The following is a 15,443-nucleotide window of genomic DNA, read 5'->3' on the forward strand; positions in this document are numbered from 1 at the left end:
GGAGTGGATAGAAGAAGAAGAAGAAGAAGAAGAAAGAGAAGAAAGAAGAAGATAGATTTGTATCTTGGCTTCACACTATCTTGGATTCACTCCAAGAATTGCAGTCAATCATGCTATAGAAAAAGAGAGTAATATCACAAGTTCCAAATACATTCATTGTCTTCCATTAATGTGTACAAGGACCTCATAACTTACACAACAAAAAAACAGTTATTTCCTAAAGTAACTGCACATATACCTACTTATTAAATCTCTAAACAGTTATTTGCTAAAATAACTGCCCATATAACTACTACATAATAACACAATTACGACAAGATAAGATAATAATCAGGCCCCAGATAAAAGTACACCAAAATAAAAAAAAAGAACTACAAAGGTCATCTTTTTGACCATCATGTCCTCGCACCATTTTGAGAGTTTGTCTGGCCTCCGCATCAACCTCCTTAAATCTCACTTATTCCTAGACGGGCTCTTTGAAGCTGATAAAGCTAGTTTCCTTGGGATGACAGGTTTCTCTCTTGGCCGCCTCCCGGTCAAATACTTGGGGTTTCCTTTGATTCCTGCTAGGTTGACTGCCCACCATTGTACTCTTATGCTTGATCTATTCTGTAAAATGCTCCAACTTGGAAGGGTAAACTCCTCTCTTATGCATGGTGGCTTGAGCTGATCCGATTAGTTTTGCAATCATTCTATAATTATTGGTGTGGTGTCTTTGGGCTGCCTCAGTCTGCCATTAAGGCAATGAAATCTCTAATGTGTGCCTTCCTTTGAGAAGGGGCAGAAACCTCCAGATTTCTCCATCCTATTAGATGGGCTGCTACTTGCCTCCCTAAGGATGAAGAAGGCCTTGGTTTGAGAAGGATCAAAAAGGCTAATATAGTGGGCATTTTTTAACTGATCTGGAAAATTGTGACCAAGAAAGACAGCATATGGGTCAACTGGATTTACTCGGGTCCTCTTTGTAATGATTTGCTATGGACGGTCTCTCCTTCCACTGATGCTTCCTGGGTTTGGCGTAAGATCCTTCTCCTCAGGCCCATTGCTCTAGTGATGCAGGTGTATTACATTACCTTGGATCGACCCAAACCCAGTTGGGTATCCAGATGGAGATGGACCGGGTCTAATTTGAGTCTTGGGTCTAGTAGGATTTTAGGATGTTTATTTTATTTGGGAAAGTATTACGTAATCTTTTAATTGGTGGAGGGCCGGTAGGGAAGAAGAGAATATCTGAGAAGAAATCAGATTTGCAGCGCCGTGGCAGTACGGTGTCCGTATCCGCGGCACTGGGCAAATCGTATGTTGTACAAGTGCGATGCCGCGGTCAGCGGTTCTGCAGCTTCCATACTGCCGCAGGGTCAGAAAGGGTTTTTTTTTTTGGTTTTCCAAGGCCAGGTGAGGTTCCAGAAGCCATTTGGGGGGTGTTTTCAAAATATCGCCATTTTAGCGGGACCACCGTGGTCAGGGAAGGTGAGCAGTACCTCCTTTAGCATTTGGTGAAAGGTCTTTTTGATCATTATCATTATTAGGTATGTGAGGGTGATATTGTCTAGGTGCATGAGCAAGTCCTTCTTGAGACTCCTAAACCAGCCGAGCAAACCCACGAGGGGTGAGCATCTCTGTCTTCTACAATCATGACTAATTGAAAAAATAACCTCGTCCATGGTAGGTCAACGAACGAACTGTCCTTTGAAACTTATAAACTATTCTGATTGAATCTTTTGGGGGGAGACTTTCATTTGATTCCTTTTTTATAGTCCAGCTCTTTAATGGTCATTAACTTGATACCTATCCAACCATTGCTATTATCATGCTTTGGAAATGCCATCTCTATCCAATGTATGTTCTTTTCAGTACCAAAGCTTCTTAAACACTTTGAATTTATTGATTATTTGGAGACATCTGTTGCCAAGGTCTCCACACTTGATTAGTTGAAGATTACTGATTAATCAATCAAAATGATGCAGTTTTTTTTTTCATTGGTGGAATTACAACTCTAATTGCATTTTTTTTCCTAATTTGTTTCCTTTTTTAAAGCTATCCACCCTTTTTTTGCCTTTATTCTTTTCCCCTTTCTGAACACTCCCAAATGGATTATATAATATTTTTTGATTTTCTTAATTTGCAGCTTGAGCAGAAAGTGAATGAGGTGGAACAGTTTTATTCGTCCTCAAATAAAAAGCAACCAAACAGTTCTAAATGTGGCTCAATTGCGAAGGATAGGGACAAGGAGAAACTAATTCCTAGCATCAAGAGGCAGCAACAAGATGCAGCACGGAGAGAGGCGGCTAGTGCAAAAAGGATGCAAGAGCTTATGCGCCAATTCTCTACGATATTGCGCCAGGCAATTGACAGACCTTGCATTTGTTCGTATAATTATGTTCCATATTCTTTTTTTTTAGGGGTCATCTTTTTAATGCTACGTTATTCCTTAATCAATCAATAAATAAAAAGAAAAGCCTTTGTTGTACTGCTTTGTGGAGTTCAAAATATGTGTACTTTTATTTTTCCCTTTTTGCCCTTTTCTGAAAGATCTGGTGTTTTCCTAAAATTGTTAAAATACATCCGTTCAGAAATATATGATGCTTATCCTATTTTAGAATCTATTATGGAGACAAGAATCTTACGTTACTAAAATTGGTTGTCCTCAAAATGTATGTCGATTTTGTCAAGTGTGCCCCAATGTGTATTGTATGCATTAATCTAATTATGCTTTATAGAACACTGACTGAGGTTTAGGTGATTGAATGTATTCAGTAGCTTCAGGAGTGAAATTTGCTACAACCATTATATTGTATCCATCCCAAACCCATAAAAAGAAAGAAAAAATTTTGTTTTCATAATCTCCATAAGTCCCCTCCTGCTTTTCTTTTTCTTGTCCAGAATTGTGGTCCAGGTATGGATGGTGTCTTCTAAATGGAAAACGGTCCTGATCTGGGTTGGGCAATTTGGAAAACTCAACCTGGTTTGTCTGAATTTGGGATGGTGAAATTTAATAAAATATACTGATTTTGTTGTGTGGTTAATGTTAGCTTAAGTTGGTAAGGTATTTATTGTGTATCCATTGGATTTTTAGTTCAGATCTTGTGTATTACTTCTTTTTGGAATTAATTATACTCTCGTTTAGACTTGACATACTTCTTGGGAACAAATATACGTTAAATATATTTCAGACAAAACCAGGTCAGAAATGGACATAGACCCTTGACCACAATCCAGTTTCAGACCAAGTTCGTGTTGGACAAAGAAGCATAGACATGAGGTATTGTCTAACCTGGACCTGGATTTGTCCTGATTTTTAGCCACCCCTACTATCCAGACAGTAGATACCAAAGAAAGGCCAAAAAGAAACCCCAATTAGGTCTGGTATGAGAAACATTTAGGTGGTGGGTATTGCATCCCTTCTGTGTTGTTTGTAGCCCCTCATGGACTCCAAGTGATGTTCCTGGACTGAAGTTACTGAATAACCATATGTTTAAGGTATCTTGGTAGAAACAAGTCATGGTAACTTCTCAACTCAGTGTTTTTTCCGAGTTCCAAATGTGAGAGAGACTGGATTCAGGGACCAAACATCATATAATGATCCTTTAGTGTATCAAACCTCACCTTCCAACATAAAGGGTTTTCCCAGTGCACGAGGCTCCCGCCATTGAGTTGTCTGGGGAGTGTTATAATGTACGCAGCCTTACCCCCGCTTTGCGGAGGGGCTGTTTCCAGACTCGAACCCATGACCACTAAGTTGCAATGGAGCAGCCTTACCGCTGTGCTGAGGTCCACCCTCTCTCACCTTCCAACATGTTCTATAAAAATATAAAATATGTATAATATGGAGTGAGCATCCAGAAAAATACGTTATGCTGCCGCTGCCACATGTTTCAGATGCTGGGTAATGGGAGGTATATTCATCAGTCAATTATGACTTGGTTGCATGGCCAAAATTGTAAAAAAGTGAAAGAAGTTACTTCCAATATGTTCAGAATCATTATCTAGAACATGATCCATTTGTTGACTCAACTACGTCATGTTAATGGTTAATCTGTTATTATGGATATGTAGGAAGAATGAAGGTACGATGAAAGGATCTTCTTGAGTATTTTGTGATCCAAGAGATCTACTGCTGCTTTGCAACCTGAGATCTTCTTGTGTTGAATCATGAATGATCAACAATCTTCTCCTTAACCATAAGCATAGTTGTCATGGCATCTGGGTGACCCAAGGTGTTGGAGGGGGCCTGGACGCCTAGGTGACGCCTTGACAACTATGACTGTAACTATATGCATGAGATGGAACTCCATCATTTTAAGTTAGAATGCGATATGCTTCTGTTATTGAGAACTTATTGTATCTCTGACTGTTCTCACCAGATTACACAGCACAAATGGGCAGGGCCCTTTCTGGAGCCGGTAGATGTTGAAGGTCTTGGCCTACATGACTACTATGAGGTAATTTTTTTCTCACTTTTCTTTTTGGCTCTTTTCTCCATGTTCTCTTCCTTAACATCAAGGGTAGTCAAGGCAACATGAGGAGTTGCCTTGGCGGTAAGGTAACATTATCATTGGTGATGGTTAACTATGCAAGCTCCTGGGCACTCATATATGCACATAAATATGTATGTATGTATTATGTCGCTCTTTTTCCTTCATGTGTGTGTGTGTGTACCCGAGGTGTGCCTGAGTAACTAGGTCTACGTCTGAACTGTTATTTTGGCTACGGTGAGTGCCTAATAAATAAAAATGTCTGTCTGCGGCTGTTTGCTTCTTTTTTTTTTATGTGTGTATTTTTGGTTTTTGTGATGTATTTGTTTAACACATGGTACATATATATATATATATATATATATATCGTGTTTCCTTTTCACGTAAAAGAAAAATAAGGAGAAACATGAAGAAAATTGTGGGGAATTTGATTTTTTTCACCTTGAAACCCTAACCCACAAGTTCATCGAAATACTCGAGTGATCTTGCTTGGATCTCCTAAAAATAAAAATTTTACAATAAAATGTAGTGACTCCATAGCTGGATGATTTTGTTTAGTTCTCCCCCCCCCCCCCTTTCAAGAATCTATTCATTTATTATAGAAGTCTAGATTGTGGTTCTTCAAATTAACATACTAGTTAGTGATTCCAATCCATCGACTTGTAGGAGCGTTTGTTTATGTTACTTTCTTGTTCATCAATCAGACTCTCAGTTTTTGGATGTTTTCAGTGTGGGCACTTGATTAATTTGTCTCAAGCAGTGTATGCCAGGTTATTGAGAAGCCCATGGATTTTAGTACAATAAAGAATAAGATGGAGGCCAAAGATGGCAGTAATTATAAGAATGTCAGAGAAATATATGCTGATGTGAGGTTGGTTTTCAAGAATGCAATGACATATAATGATGAAAGTGATGATGTTCATGTGATGGCCAAAACTTTGTTGGCAAAATTTGAGGAGAAGTGGCTAAAACTTTTGCCAAAAGTTATTGAGGAGGTAAAATTTCACTAGTAATTCGTTTGGTAGATTCATTTATCTTTTTAGTTCCTGCAAAAATTTATTTTTTGCTGCTATTTCTTGACCCATATTTAGAATAAAAGAAAAGAAAAATAAGGGTCTCTTATTCACTTCCAAACTTGATTACTTGCAGGAAACACGGAGAAAAGAGGAGGAAGCAGAGGCACTGTCAAACATGCAGCTTGCTCAGGAAGCTGCTCATGCAAAGATGACTAAAGATATAAGTAATGAGGTAGGTCTAAGTGTCATAACCTTTCTTTTAATTATAAATGCGTATGAGATATGAGTTGTGTGTGTGTGTACTTGGATGAGGCCCAGGAAAAATCTGTGGTTCTCAGCTTGTTGACGCTTTTGACTCCACTATCCTGATGGGATGAGAGGATGGTCCATGAGCAAAAGGTGGATTAATGTCTGTAGCTTTACTGTAAAATCCTGGTGGTTTCCTGTATTTTCTGCCATAGGTAATGCTTGCAGAATGTTTATCAAGTCTGACAAGGACATCCTTTGCTGGACTTGTTGATAAAGCTAAGGTCCTAACATGGTGGATAACTTAAAATTGAAGTTTGGGTGGGGTGGGGTGGGTTGCTGTTTTACTGAAATTGAATGGTTGTTGAAGGTGGTGAGAGGAGCTTGAAGCTTCTAAATCACTTCACTGAGTTTCCAATGTTCGTTCTGATGGAGCTAACCCTTTAGACATTGCACTTCTGATTGTATTAACTCCGGGGATTTGGTGGTGTCGCAGAGGACCTCTTCACTAGGGTTAGCCTTTGGCATGGTTTTGTCGAGAATTTTCTTTTCTTGTGCTTGAAGACCAGGCATCCACTACAATAGTTGAGCTTAAAGGCAATCTACGTAGTCCGTACAAAAGCCCTTCTTATCTCCTGGACTGTCTGTCTGGGTTTCTGGAATCAACTTCCAAATTCAAAAGGCACTTATCTTAAATGGGGGTTCTGGGTTCAACAGCTGACTAGGCAGTTTTTCTGGCTTTGCGGCTGTTATTTGGATTACTTATTGATGGGAACTTGTTGAATGGGCTCTTGGACCTAAAATTGGGAGTTTTTGAATCCTTTAATAGCCTGACAAACACTGTTGGCATGGTTACTTAAAGCCTATATAACTATAGGAGAGGACTGTTCTCAAGGTCCAGCCCACTGGATACTTCGCATATCTGAATAATCTGAAATTATTAAAGAAATGTATAATATATCAAATATTGATGTATCTGCTTCAAAAATAGTTGATGTGATTATATTTTTAGGTTAAAGATAATTATTTAATAATTTATACCTCATATGAATATCCGAACGAAATGAAATGAATCCAAATCGAATTCAGATTTTGACTGTCCATTTACATCTTTCTAGGTCCATTTGGGTCCTCATCCCGATGGCTGAGGAGTTTTCTGATTGTTTTATAGGTGCGGTGATGATGGTAAGAAATCATTTGGTGGCAATATGGAAACCCTAACCCTAAATAGGATTTTAGGTTCAAATTACTAGTAGCTAAGAGAGGGCATTAGGACTAATAGCTTAGGAACAGAATACTTGAGGGCTGATGAAGTTAAATACCGTAACTCGAGAATTATGGCAGAAACAAAAGAATCTAAATAAGATGGGTGAATTACATTTGGATTGCTTAACATTTAGAGAAACTACACGTAGGATACCTCACATTCAATATATTATGTTGGGGGTTCCCTTTTTCATATTTCCTATTTTGCCCATACCATCACCACCAGCATTACCACTATTGGTGTACCACCCCCTCCTCAGAGGGAACAGATGTAGTCTTTTGGCCAGAGAAAGTTAGATTCAGCTGCAACCACCGCCTCCAAGGAGTGGACTAGCTTCTGCACCTCCTCTTGTCTTCCTTGATGGCCCATTTGCCGCCATCTGCATTTCCCCTCCCTCGTTCACTGCATCTCAACAAGGCCCCCACTTTGCTTCTCCCTCTCTCTCTTCCCCTGCTCTTGCCGTTGCACTCCACAAGCCCCCTTCCCGCGAGGCCCTCACTCTATCCTCATCCCTGTTGCCCCCGTGCTAGATTTCTGGATACCCTACACATCAAAGCCTGACCCGATGAGGATCGTCCTGCTCAGCAGCCTCTAGCGGTGTAAGAATGCCTCAGAAGCCATCCTCGTCGACGTCATTTTCTCAGGAATAAAATCTGCTGGAGACTTAGAAAATTCTTGCTTTCCAGCCTTGTCTGTCAATCCCACAGCCTTTTGGGGGCTGCAAAGAATCCGGCGGCAATTTTTAGAGTTGTTTGGATTGGGTGGCAAGCAGATCGATTGACGATGGGATGAGCTCCCTGCTCTTGCCCGGTGTCCTCTCCCCCCTCTCCTGCCGCTGTACCCCACTACAGCCCTTTCCCATAACCCTGTCGTCCCTGTTGCGATTGGCCGTGAGCCTCTCGCTGCCCACGACCCCCCTACTCTGCTTCTCTCTCTCTCTCTCTCCCTTGCATACTTTATTTTTGTCTTGTTGCTGAACAACAACAACAACTCTGCTTTATCCCAACTTAATGGGGTCGGCTACATGGATCCAATCAAAACAAAGTAGGGAAAACTGAAGTCTAAGCAGAAGTGGGAATGAAGAGATGGGGAAAGAGGGATGCGAAATGAGATGAGAAATGAAAAATGAAATATGAAGGATGACAGTAAGAGGAAAGAGGGCAACCCAGTAAGTCAGGAGAATCTCAGCTATATGGGGTCTGCAACATAGATCCTTGCCCTCCAATAGGCTCTATCCGATGTCATACTTGGTACAAGACCTAGACTATGCATGTCCTTCCTCACATCTTCACCTATGGTCATTTTAGGCCTGTCCCTAGCTCTCTTACCTCCTTCGATCAGGATCATATCACTCCTCCTTACTAGGGCGTCGCTAGGCCTCCGTAGAACATGACCATACCACCTCAAACGACTCTCTCGGAGCTTGTCATTGATCGGGGCAACTCCCAAGTCAGCTCTAATACGCTCATTCCTTACTTTATCCTTCCTAGTTTTTCCGCACCTCCATCTTAACATCCTCATCTCAGCTACACATAACTTCACAATATTTCACTTCGTAACTGCCCAACATTTTGCCCCATACATCATAGCCGAGCGTGCAACAGTCCTATAGAACTTTCCTTTAAGTTTTAAAGGAATACGTCAGTCACACAGCACTACGGACGCACATCTCCACTTCATCCATCCTACTTTAATTCTCTGTGAGACACCATCCTCTATATCACCTTCTTTATTTATGATTGACCCCAAATATCTAAAATAGTCACTTTGCGGTAACACTGTGTCCTCAATTCGCACAATGTCAGTATCCATCATAGTATGACTAAAATTACACATCATATACTCCGTCTTCGTTCTACTAATCTTAAAGCTTCTTGTTTCCAAAGTTGATCTCCATAGCTCTAACTTGGCGTTAATTCCTGCTTTTGTCTCATCCACCAAAACAGTATCATCGTCAAAGAGCATATATACCACGAGACCTCGTCCTGAATGCTCTTGGTTAGGTCATCCATGATAAGCACAAATTGATAAGGGCTTAAGGCTGATCCCTAATGTAACCCAATCGTAATTGGGAATTCCTTGTCCTGACCTCCCACAGATCTCACGCTACTCACCATGCCCTCATACATATCTTTAATTACATCCACATATTTACTCGACAACCCTCTCCTCACTAGAACGTGCTAGATTAAATTTCTAGGCTCTCGGTCATAGGCTTTTTCCAGGTCAATAAAGACCATATGGAGATCTTCGTACTATCTCTATATCTCTCCAAAAGCCTCCTCAATAAGTAGATAGCTTATGTCATGGATCTACTCGGCATAAAGCCAAATTGGTTTATCGAGATATGAGTCTCTCTTCTCAAACGGGCTTCAATAATCTGCTCTCAAAGTTTCATAGTCTGGCTCATTAGCTTTATGTTTCTATAGTTTTTTTTTTTTTTTGGATGAATAAAAATTTAAATTACGAAGAAAGGAGCCGGAATGTACACGCCCGAGGGCAAAAAGTCGTAGCTAAAGGCTAGCTAGGGCGCAAAATGGAGAAGGGAAGGCCCCAGGAGACAACAATGAGCTTGTTCCTCGGGGTGTCCAAAACACTAGAGAGGGGGAGGGAACTAGCTTTAGAATAAACATAAAAAAAGATGGCATTCCAAATCTTGTCGAAAGAGTGGGAGTTGGACGTCCATCTTCTAAGGTTGCGTTTCATCCAAATGTGGGAGATAGCTGCACAAAAGGTAAGCTTGCCGATCGAATCACAAATCGTCTTCCCTCCAAACGTCATATCAATCCAAACCCATTCTCTGTAGAGAGGGAGAGGGATGCGGCGGTTAGGCCAGCATTGACGAAGAACACGGGTCCAAATGGAAGAAGCAAAGGGGCAAGAGAAGAACAGGTGATCTGCATCTTCCATGCCATTCCAACAGAGGCAACAGCTAGAAGAGACCTGCATATGGCAGTGAATGAGGAAAGCCTGAGTGGGGAGGCAGTTCACTAGGGCACGCCAGGCGGTGAGACTGTGGCGAGGGATGTGCCCTTTAAACCAAACTACTCTGTACCATGGACATGGGGTTCCTCTAGTATAGTCGTCCGAGTCATTTCTGCTCGACCTATCTCCATTTAGTAGGTCTCAAATATATTCATTCATCTCTTCACCATGTCCTAATACCTCACCATCACTCTTCCGTCATCACCCTTGATACACCTCACCTGATCGAAATCTCTACTCTTCTTTTCTCTCATCCTATCTATCTTATATATAGCTTTTTACCCTTCTTTTGTGTTTAGGTTGGTATAGAGATCCTCATATATCTTCTCCCTAGCCATCCGCACAATCTTCCTAGCTTCATTTCTAGCATCATTATACTTCTTTTTATCCTCTGTTTCTTTAGTCCTTTGCCATGTCTTAAAACAATCTTTCTTGGTCTTAATGGCTGCTTGGATCTCATCGCTTCACCGCCAAGTCTCCCTAGGGGCTTAACGACTACCATTCGCTTCTCCTAGCACATCTTTAGCAACCCTCTTAATGCATGTCATCATCTCGTTCCATATCTCACTGGTATCTCCCTCAAAGTCCCACTTTCCTTTCCTTGTTGACCATCTTATCAGTAAATGTCCTTAGGGAATCCCTTTTTAATCTCCACCACCTTATCTTAGGGTACATAGGTTCCCTCCTACGCTTTTGTGCACTGAGGCATAAATCCAGTACCACCATTCTATGTTGGGTGGTTAGGCTCTCCCCTGGGATAACCTTACAGTCCTTCCACACCATTCTATTTGCTCTTCTTGCTTGGATAACAATCAATTTGGCTGGTATGATCCCCACTTTTATAGGTAACTAAGTGTTCCTTTCTTTTTTCAAAGAAAGTGTTTATGATAGAAGGATCATAAGCTACCGCAAAGTCTAGGATTGAGGTCCCCTCCTCGTTCCTCTCCCCAATTCTGTATCCGCCATGGAAACCTTCAAATCCTCTACTCCTAATATGTCCGTTCAGATCACCTCCAAGAATAATCGACTCATCCTGGCCAAAACCTTGCATTAACCATGGTTCAAGAACTTGGCGAGATCTCGCTTAAAACTCGTTTTTTTCTTTCAATTAGCGAGTCGAGATGGGAGGTGAAATACAAAGTTACATGGACTCAGTCGAGTCGAGATCTCGGTTCGACCGAGTTGTGGACCATACCCATGTTTAAAAGGGGAACGATCTCGACCGAGACAGTCAAGATCTCGACAGAAACTCAACTATCTTGGTGAACTCGACAGGGAAGCCAGTGGTGAGCTGATTTTTGAGCTTTAGCCACCTTGTTTTGACGGAAAACTTGCCGAAGACGTCAATTAGCATCCTACTTGCATCAAACTTGCAAGATTTGTTACAAATCATCTCAAATCCGAATAAATTTTGAAGGTAAACCATTTTTTCCCCAAATCTATTTTTTTCCCAAAAAAATTGTTCAAATCATGGTGAAATCATGTCAATTTAATATATGTTACATAACTTTGAATGCTTTGATTGCTTTCTATTACTAAATTATGTGTAGAGTAGGGTATTTTAGTACGTCGTCGCCTACCAACCTAGGGTCCGAAGTGAAACTCCTATTTGGACTTTGTTTTTGTAAAATCCGATAGTGTCATTGTGTTTAAATGGTCTAAAATAGGCTAAGTACCAAGTTTCAGGCCCAAACTAAGTCTAAAACCCACCGAAACCAGCCTTCAAGTTCAAAAAAAAAAAAGCACCAGCTTGTCGAGATCTCAGCCCAACTCGGTTTTTTGGCTAGGCGAAACCAGTACCAAAACCGAGTTCTTGAACCATGGCATTAACTCATCCATATGTTCCCAAAAACGACGCTTACTACTTTCATCCAATCCTACTTGAGTTGCATAAGTGCAAACAATATTGACAACATGTTTCTCCAAAACCAGTTTGATGGATATAATCCTGCCCCCCAGTCTTTTGACCTCTACTACACCATTCTTTAGATCTTTGTCCATAATTATGCTCACTCCGCTTCTATTACAATGATCTCCCGCCAAAGTTTGAAGTCATCCAACATCTTAGTTTTCTTACCCTTCCATCTTGTCTCTTGGATACATGCGATATTTATCCTTCGTCTCCTCATAACGTCTACCAACTCCAGGCTCTTACCTGTCAAGGATCCAATGTTCTAGGAAACTAATCTAATCCTACGCTTCTGGGCTGAAATTTTTCCTCTTACTTGGCCTTGTCTACTTATCACCGCGTTTGGGCGACACTGCGCGTCGCTTACGGGGATGCCCTAGCAAAAAAGAGGACCGAAAGACTTGACATAAAGAGAAGAGGTCAAAACACAATAGGATCCATGTAAAAGGTGATTGGCATAATATATTAAGGTGCCGGCTGCCGACCTGACGCACCACTTTACAAAAATAGATATATATACTAAAATGTAAATACAAAAGGGTATAAAGGAGAGGACACACCTAGTGCATTAAAGAACACTCTCAGTAGGTAAAGTAAGGTGCATAATCAACCAAAACAAGGTACGGACATGGAAGGCAGAGATTAGGACTAAACAGATAATGATGCAAAAGCAAACAAGATCACCAAAAGGGAACTGACAGACTAATAGGAAGGCATGACGATAATAAAATGCACTCTAGGAAAATAAGATAGTCAAATTAGAGTGACCAGCAATAAAGGTATTCAATACATACAAAAGGGTAGAAAGGAGTGGACACATCTAATGCATTAAAGGGCACTCTCAATAGGTAAAATAAGGTGTATAATCAAACAAAACAAGGCACAGAGATGGTAAAGCAGAGATTAAGACTGAACAGATAATGATGCAAAAGTAACCAAGTAGTCAACATAAGGGAACTGAAAGACTAATAGGCAGGCATGACGATAATAAAATGCAATCTAATGAAATAGAAGTCAAATTAATTAGAATAACTAACAATCAGACCAGAGTAATGACACAAGAGGAACAGGGGCTGATCTATATAAGCTTGCAGTTCATACACAAAAAGAGGAAACTCAACAGGTTTCTTTTTTTGCTGAATTCTCAAAAAAAAATGTCAATTTAAAATTTAGATTGCTCTTGCAGTGTTCTATTTCAGTCTTCACAAGGATCTGGTCTTACTTATTCTGAATTATTTTCAGCTTTGTGAGGTTGATATGCATCTAGAGGAACTCAGAGAAATGGTGATCCAAAAGTGCAGGTTTGTTCTTTATGTATATTCTGATTTTGTAAAGTTGAAGTATTTTTTGTATTGTTCTTTGGTGTAGATTTGATTTCATTGCATATTCACTGGCTGGTGAATTTTCACTTTTCAACGTTACACAATTGAATCCAGTTATTTAAAGCAATCAGCATGTTGCAATACCATTTTACTCGTGTTGATGAACAGTAATTAGGAATTTAGATAATTTTAATGCCAAGAAGATAGTATCGCCAAATGTTGATGCCTTTTCAAATGTACTAAGGAAAGATCTATGATAATGAAATGTTTCAGCAATTAACAATTTGGGAGTAGTGCAGCAACATCCTTCAATTGAAGATGTGTTGAAATTTCATTCTTCAGGTGTTTAATGCCTAGAGTTTTCAGCAGTTGTCAGTGGAACTTGTACTAAGGGTTTCTTAAGAAACTAACTATCCAATTATTTATCTGGAAAAGGAAGAAAGAGTAATAGGAGCCCTTCAACAACTTCGTTCATATTTTTGTTAAATGAGATAAAACTCCCTTACGGCCTGGACGAGGTTACAACTTTGCAAATTTATTACCAATTACCATATGGGGTTTTGGATCTGTTTCCAACACATCATCGTACTTGACTTACTGATCTTGTGGAACATTTTGATTTACTTATCTTGCTTGTGCAAAAATAATACTACCTCAAAATATTTTTCTTCTAGGAAAATGTCAACGGAGGATAAAAAAAAACTGGGTTCTGGCCTTAGTCGATTGGAACCAGAAGATCTCAATAAGGCATTGGAGATTATTGCTAAGAAGAACCCAAGTTTCCAAGCCACAGCCGAAGAGGTGGAACTGGACATGGATGCTCAGGTATTTATTGATCTTTCTTAGGGAATAGTATTCCATATTTGTTTCTACTTCATCAATTAAAGTTTATTTTAGTCTTGATATTTCTGTTCCGTATGTAGAGTGAGTCAACATTATGGAGGTTGAAGTTCTTTGTTAAGGGGGCATTAGAAAGTAGTGGGAAGACTTCTATGAGCATGGGAGGCAATGATTACTCCAAGAGAAAAAGAGAAATCTGTGATGCTCTTGCCAAGACTGCAAAGAAACGAGGTAAAAAGCTCACCTCTTGATTTATATAGATTGTTTCAGTTTTGCTTCTCTTTATCCATGGTAGTAACGTGTCAACAAAATTTTAAGAGATGGACTTATTGCGTGAATCAAGTAATTTTGTGTTTCACTTTTCTAGATTGGTCAGTTTTGTATAGCCAAGATATGAAACATATGATGCTTAGTATTTTTTTCCCTTTATGTAAATAAAATAAAATAAAGAACAAGGAAAAGGAAGTAATCGTTCAATGGAAACGAGAGATTCTATTCAGAAAAGTGGATCAAAGTAGCATCCTTAGTAAAATGAATGCGAAACGAAAGGTTCCTTGGTCTGTGCAGACCATATAACTTACCTGGTCTGCATGCCTGGTTGTGCCAAATGAATACGAGGAAGATCCTAAGAAGAGGCAAGATGCCTATTTTTAATGGTGTTTGGACTCAATAGAATTCAAATGCAGTTTCGGGCCAGTAAGGGAACACTTTTTGTAATCTGACAAAAGAGGAAGAGGCATTTATGATATATCACCCCCTCACATGAATAGTGATATGTGAGGGGGTTTTTACTTTTGAACTGGCGTTCGACCAAACTGTTTTCCCCGTCATATTAACATCCATTCAAGAAGAAAAATTTTTACAATATCGTATTCTATTGAATAAAACATTTACAAATCATATTAAGATTCATCCATGAAGAAGAGAAAATATTTACACATCTTAACATCATATAAAAAGGGGAAAAAGATCCCCCACGACTTAAATTGGAAACTGCTCTCCTCTCAGATTATTATAGCACCACTTCTAAAATGTCTTAAATACCCCTTATTTACAGGTTTCCTGTAGTGCCCCTTCCATCGTGCGAAACTGCATATGCACACGGACCTCCAAGGGAACCCTCCCCATATCCTAGTGTACGAAATAAAACTTTTACTCGCGATATTGCTCCAATTGAATATCCTTGCCCTTGAGAGGGAATAATCTTCAAGATAAACCTCGAGATGATCTGCCAAGAGAGACTTATTGATGCTCTCATGGTGATACGATTTTTGCAGACAAAGTAAAACACAGTCTGAACAACCAGCCCAAACAGAAACAACTGCATGAGCAACAAGAAGCACACTATCCTAGACAATACCCTAATCCCCATCCCCAGCTTCT

The 15,443-nt window shown here is 39.9% G+C and overlaps 1 protein-coding gene across 2 annotated transcripts in view; it reads left to right on the plus strand.

Annotated features, from left to right (window-relative positions):
- The window catches only part of LOC122665608 (transcription factor GTE6-like), a 43,688-nt gene extending 29,270 nt beyond the window's left edge, over nt 1-14,418 (plus strand). For both annotated transcript variants that reach the window (XM_043861769.1, XM_043861766.1), the window contains exons 4-10: nt 2,129-2,344; nt 4,365-4,442; nt 5,246-5,470; nt 5,625-5,723; nt 13,141-13,199; nt 13,895-14,045; nt 14,144-14,418. In XM_043861769.1, coding sequence (XP_043717704.1) covers nt 2,129-2,344; nt 4,365-4,442; nt 5,246-5,470; nt 5,625-5,723; nt 13,141-13,199; nt 13,895-14,045; nt 14,144-14,311 — 996 coding nt within the window. In that variant the 3' untranslated portion in view covers nt 14,312-14,418. The remainder of the gene's footprint in view (nt 1-2,128; nt 2,345-4,364; nt 4,443-5,245; nt 5,471-5,624; nt 5,724-13,140; nt 13,200-13,894; nt 14,046-14,143) is intronic.
- The last annotated feature ends 1,025 nt before the right edge of the window (nt 14,419-15,443 follow it).

Source organism: Telopea speciosissima, chromosome 1 (assembly GCF_018873765.1).
Source record: "Telopea speciosissima isolate NSW1024214 ecotype Mountain lineage chromosome 1, Tspe_v1, whole genome shotgun sequence".
NCBI lineage: Eukaryota > Viridiplantae > Streptophyta > Magnoliopsida > Proteales > Proteaceae > Telopea > Telopea speciosissima.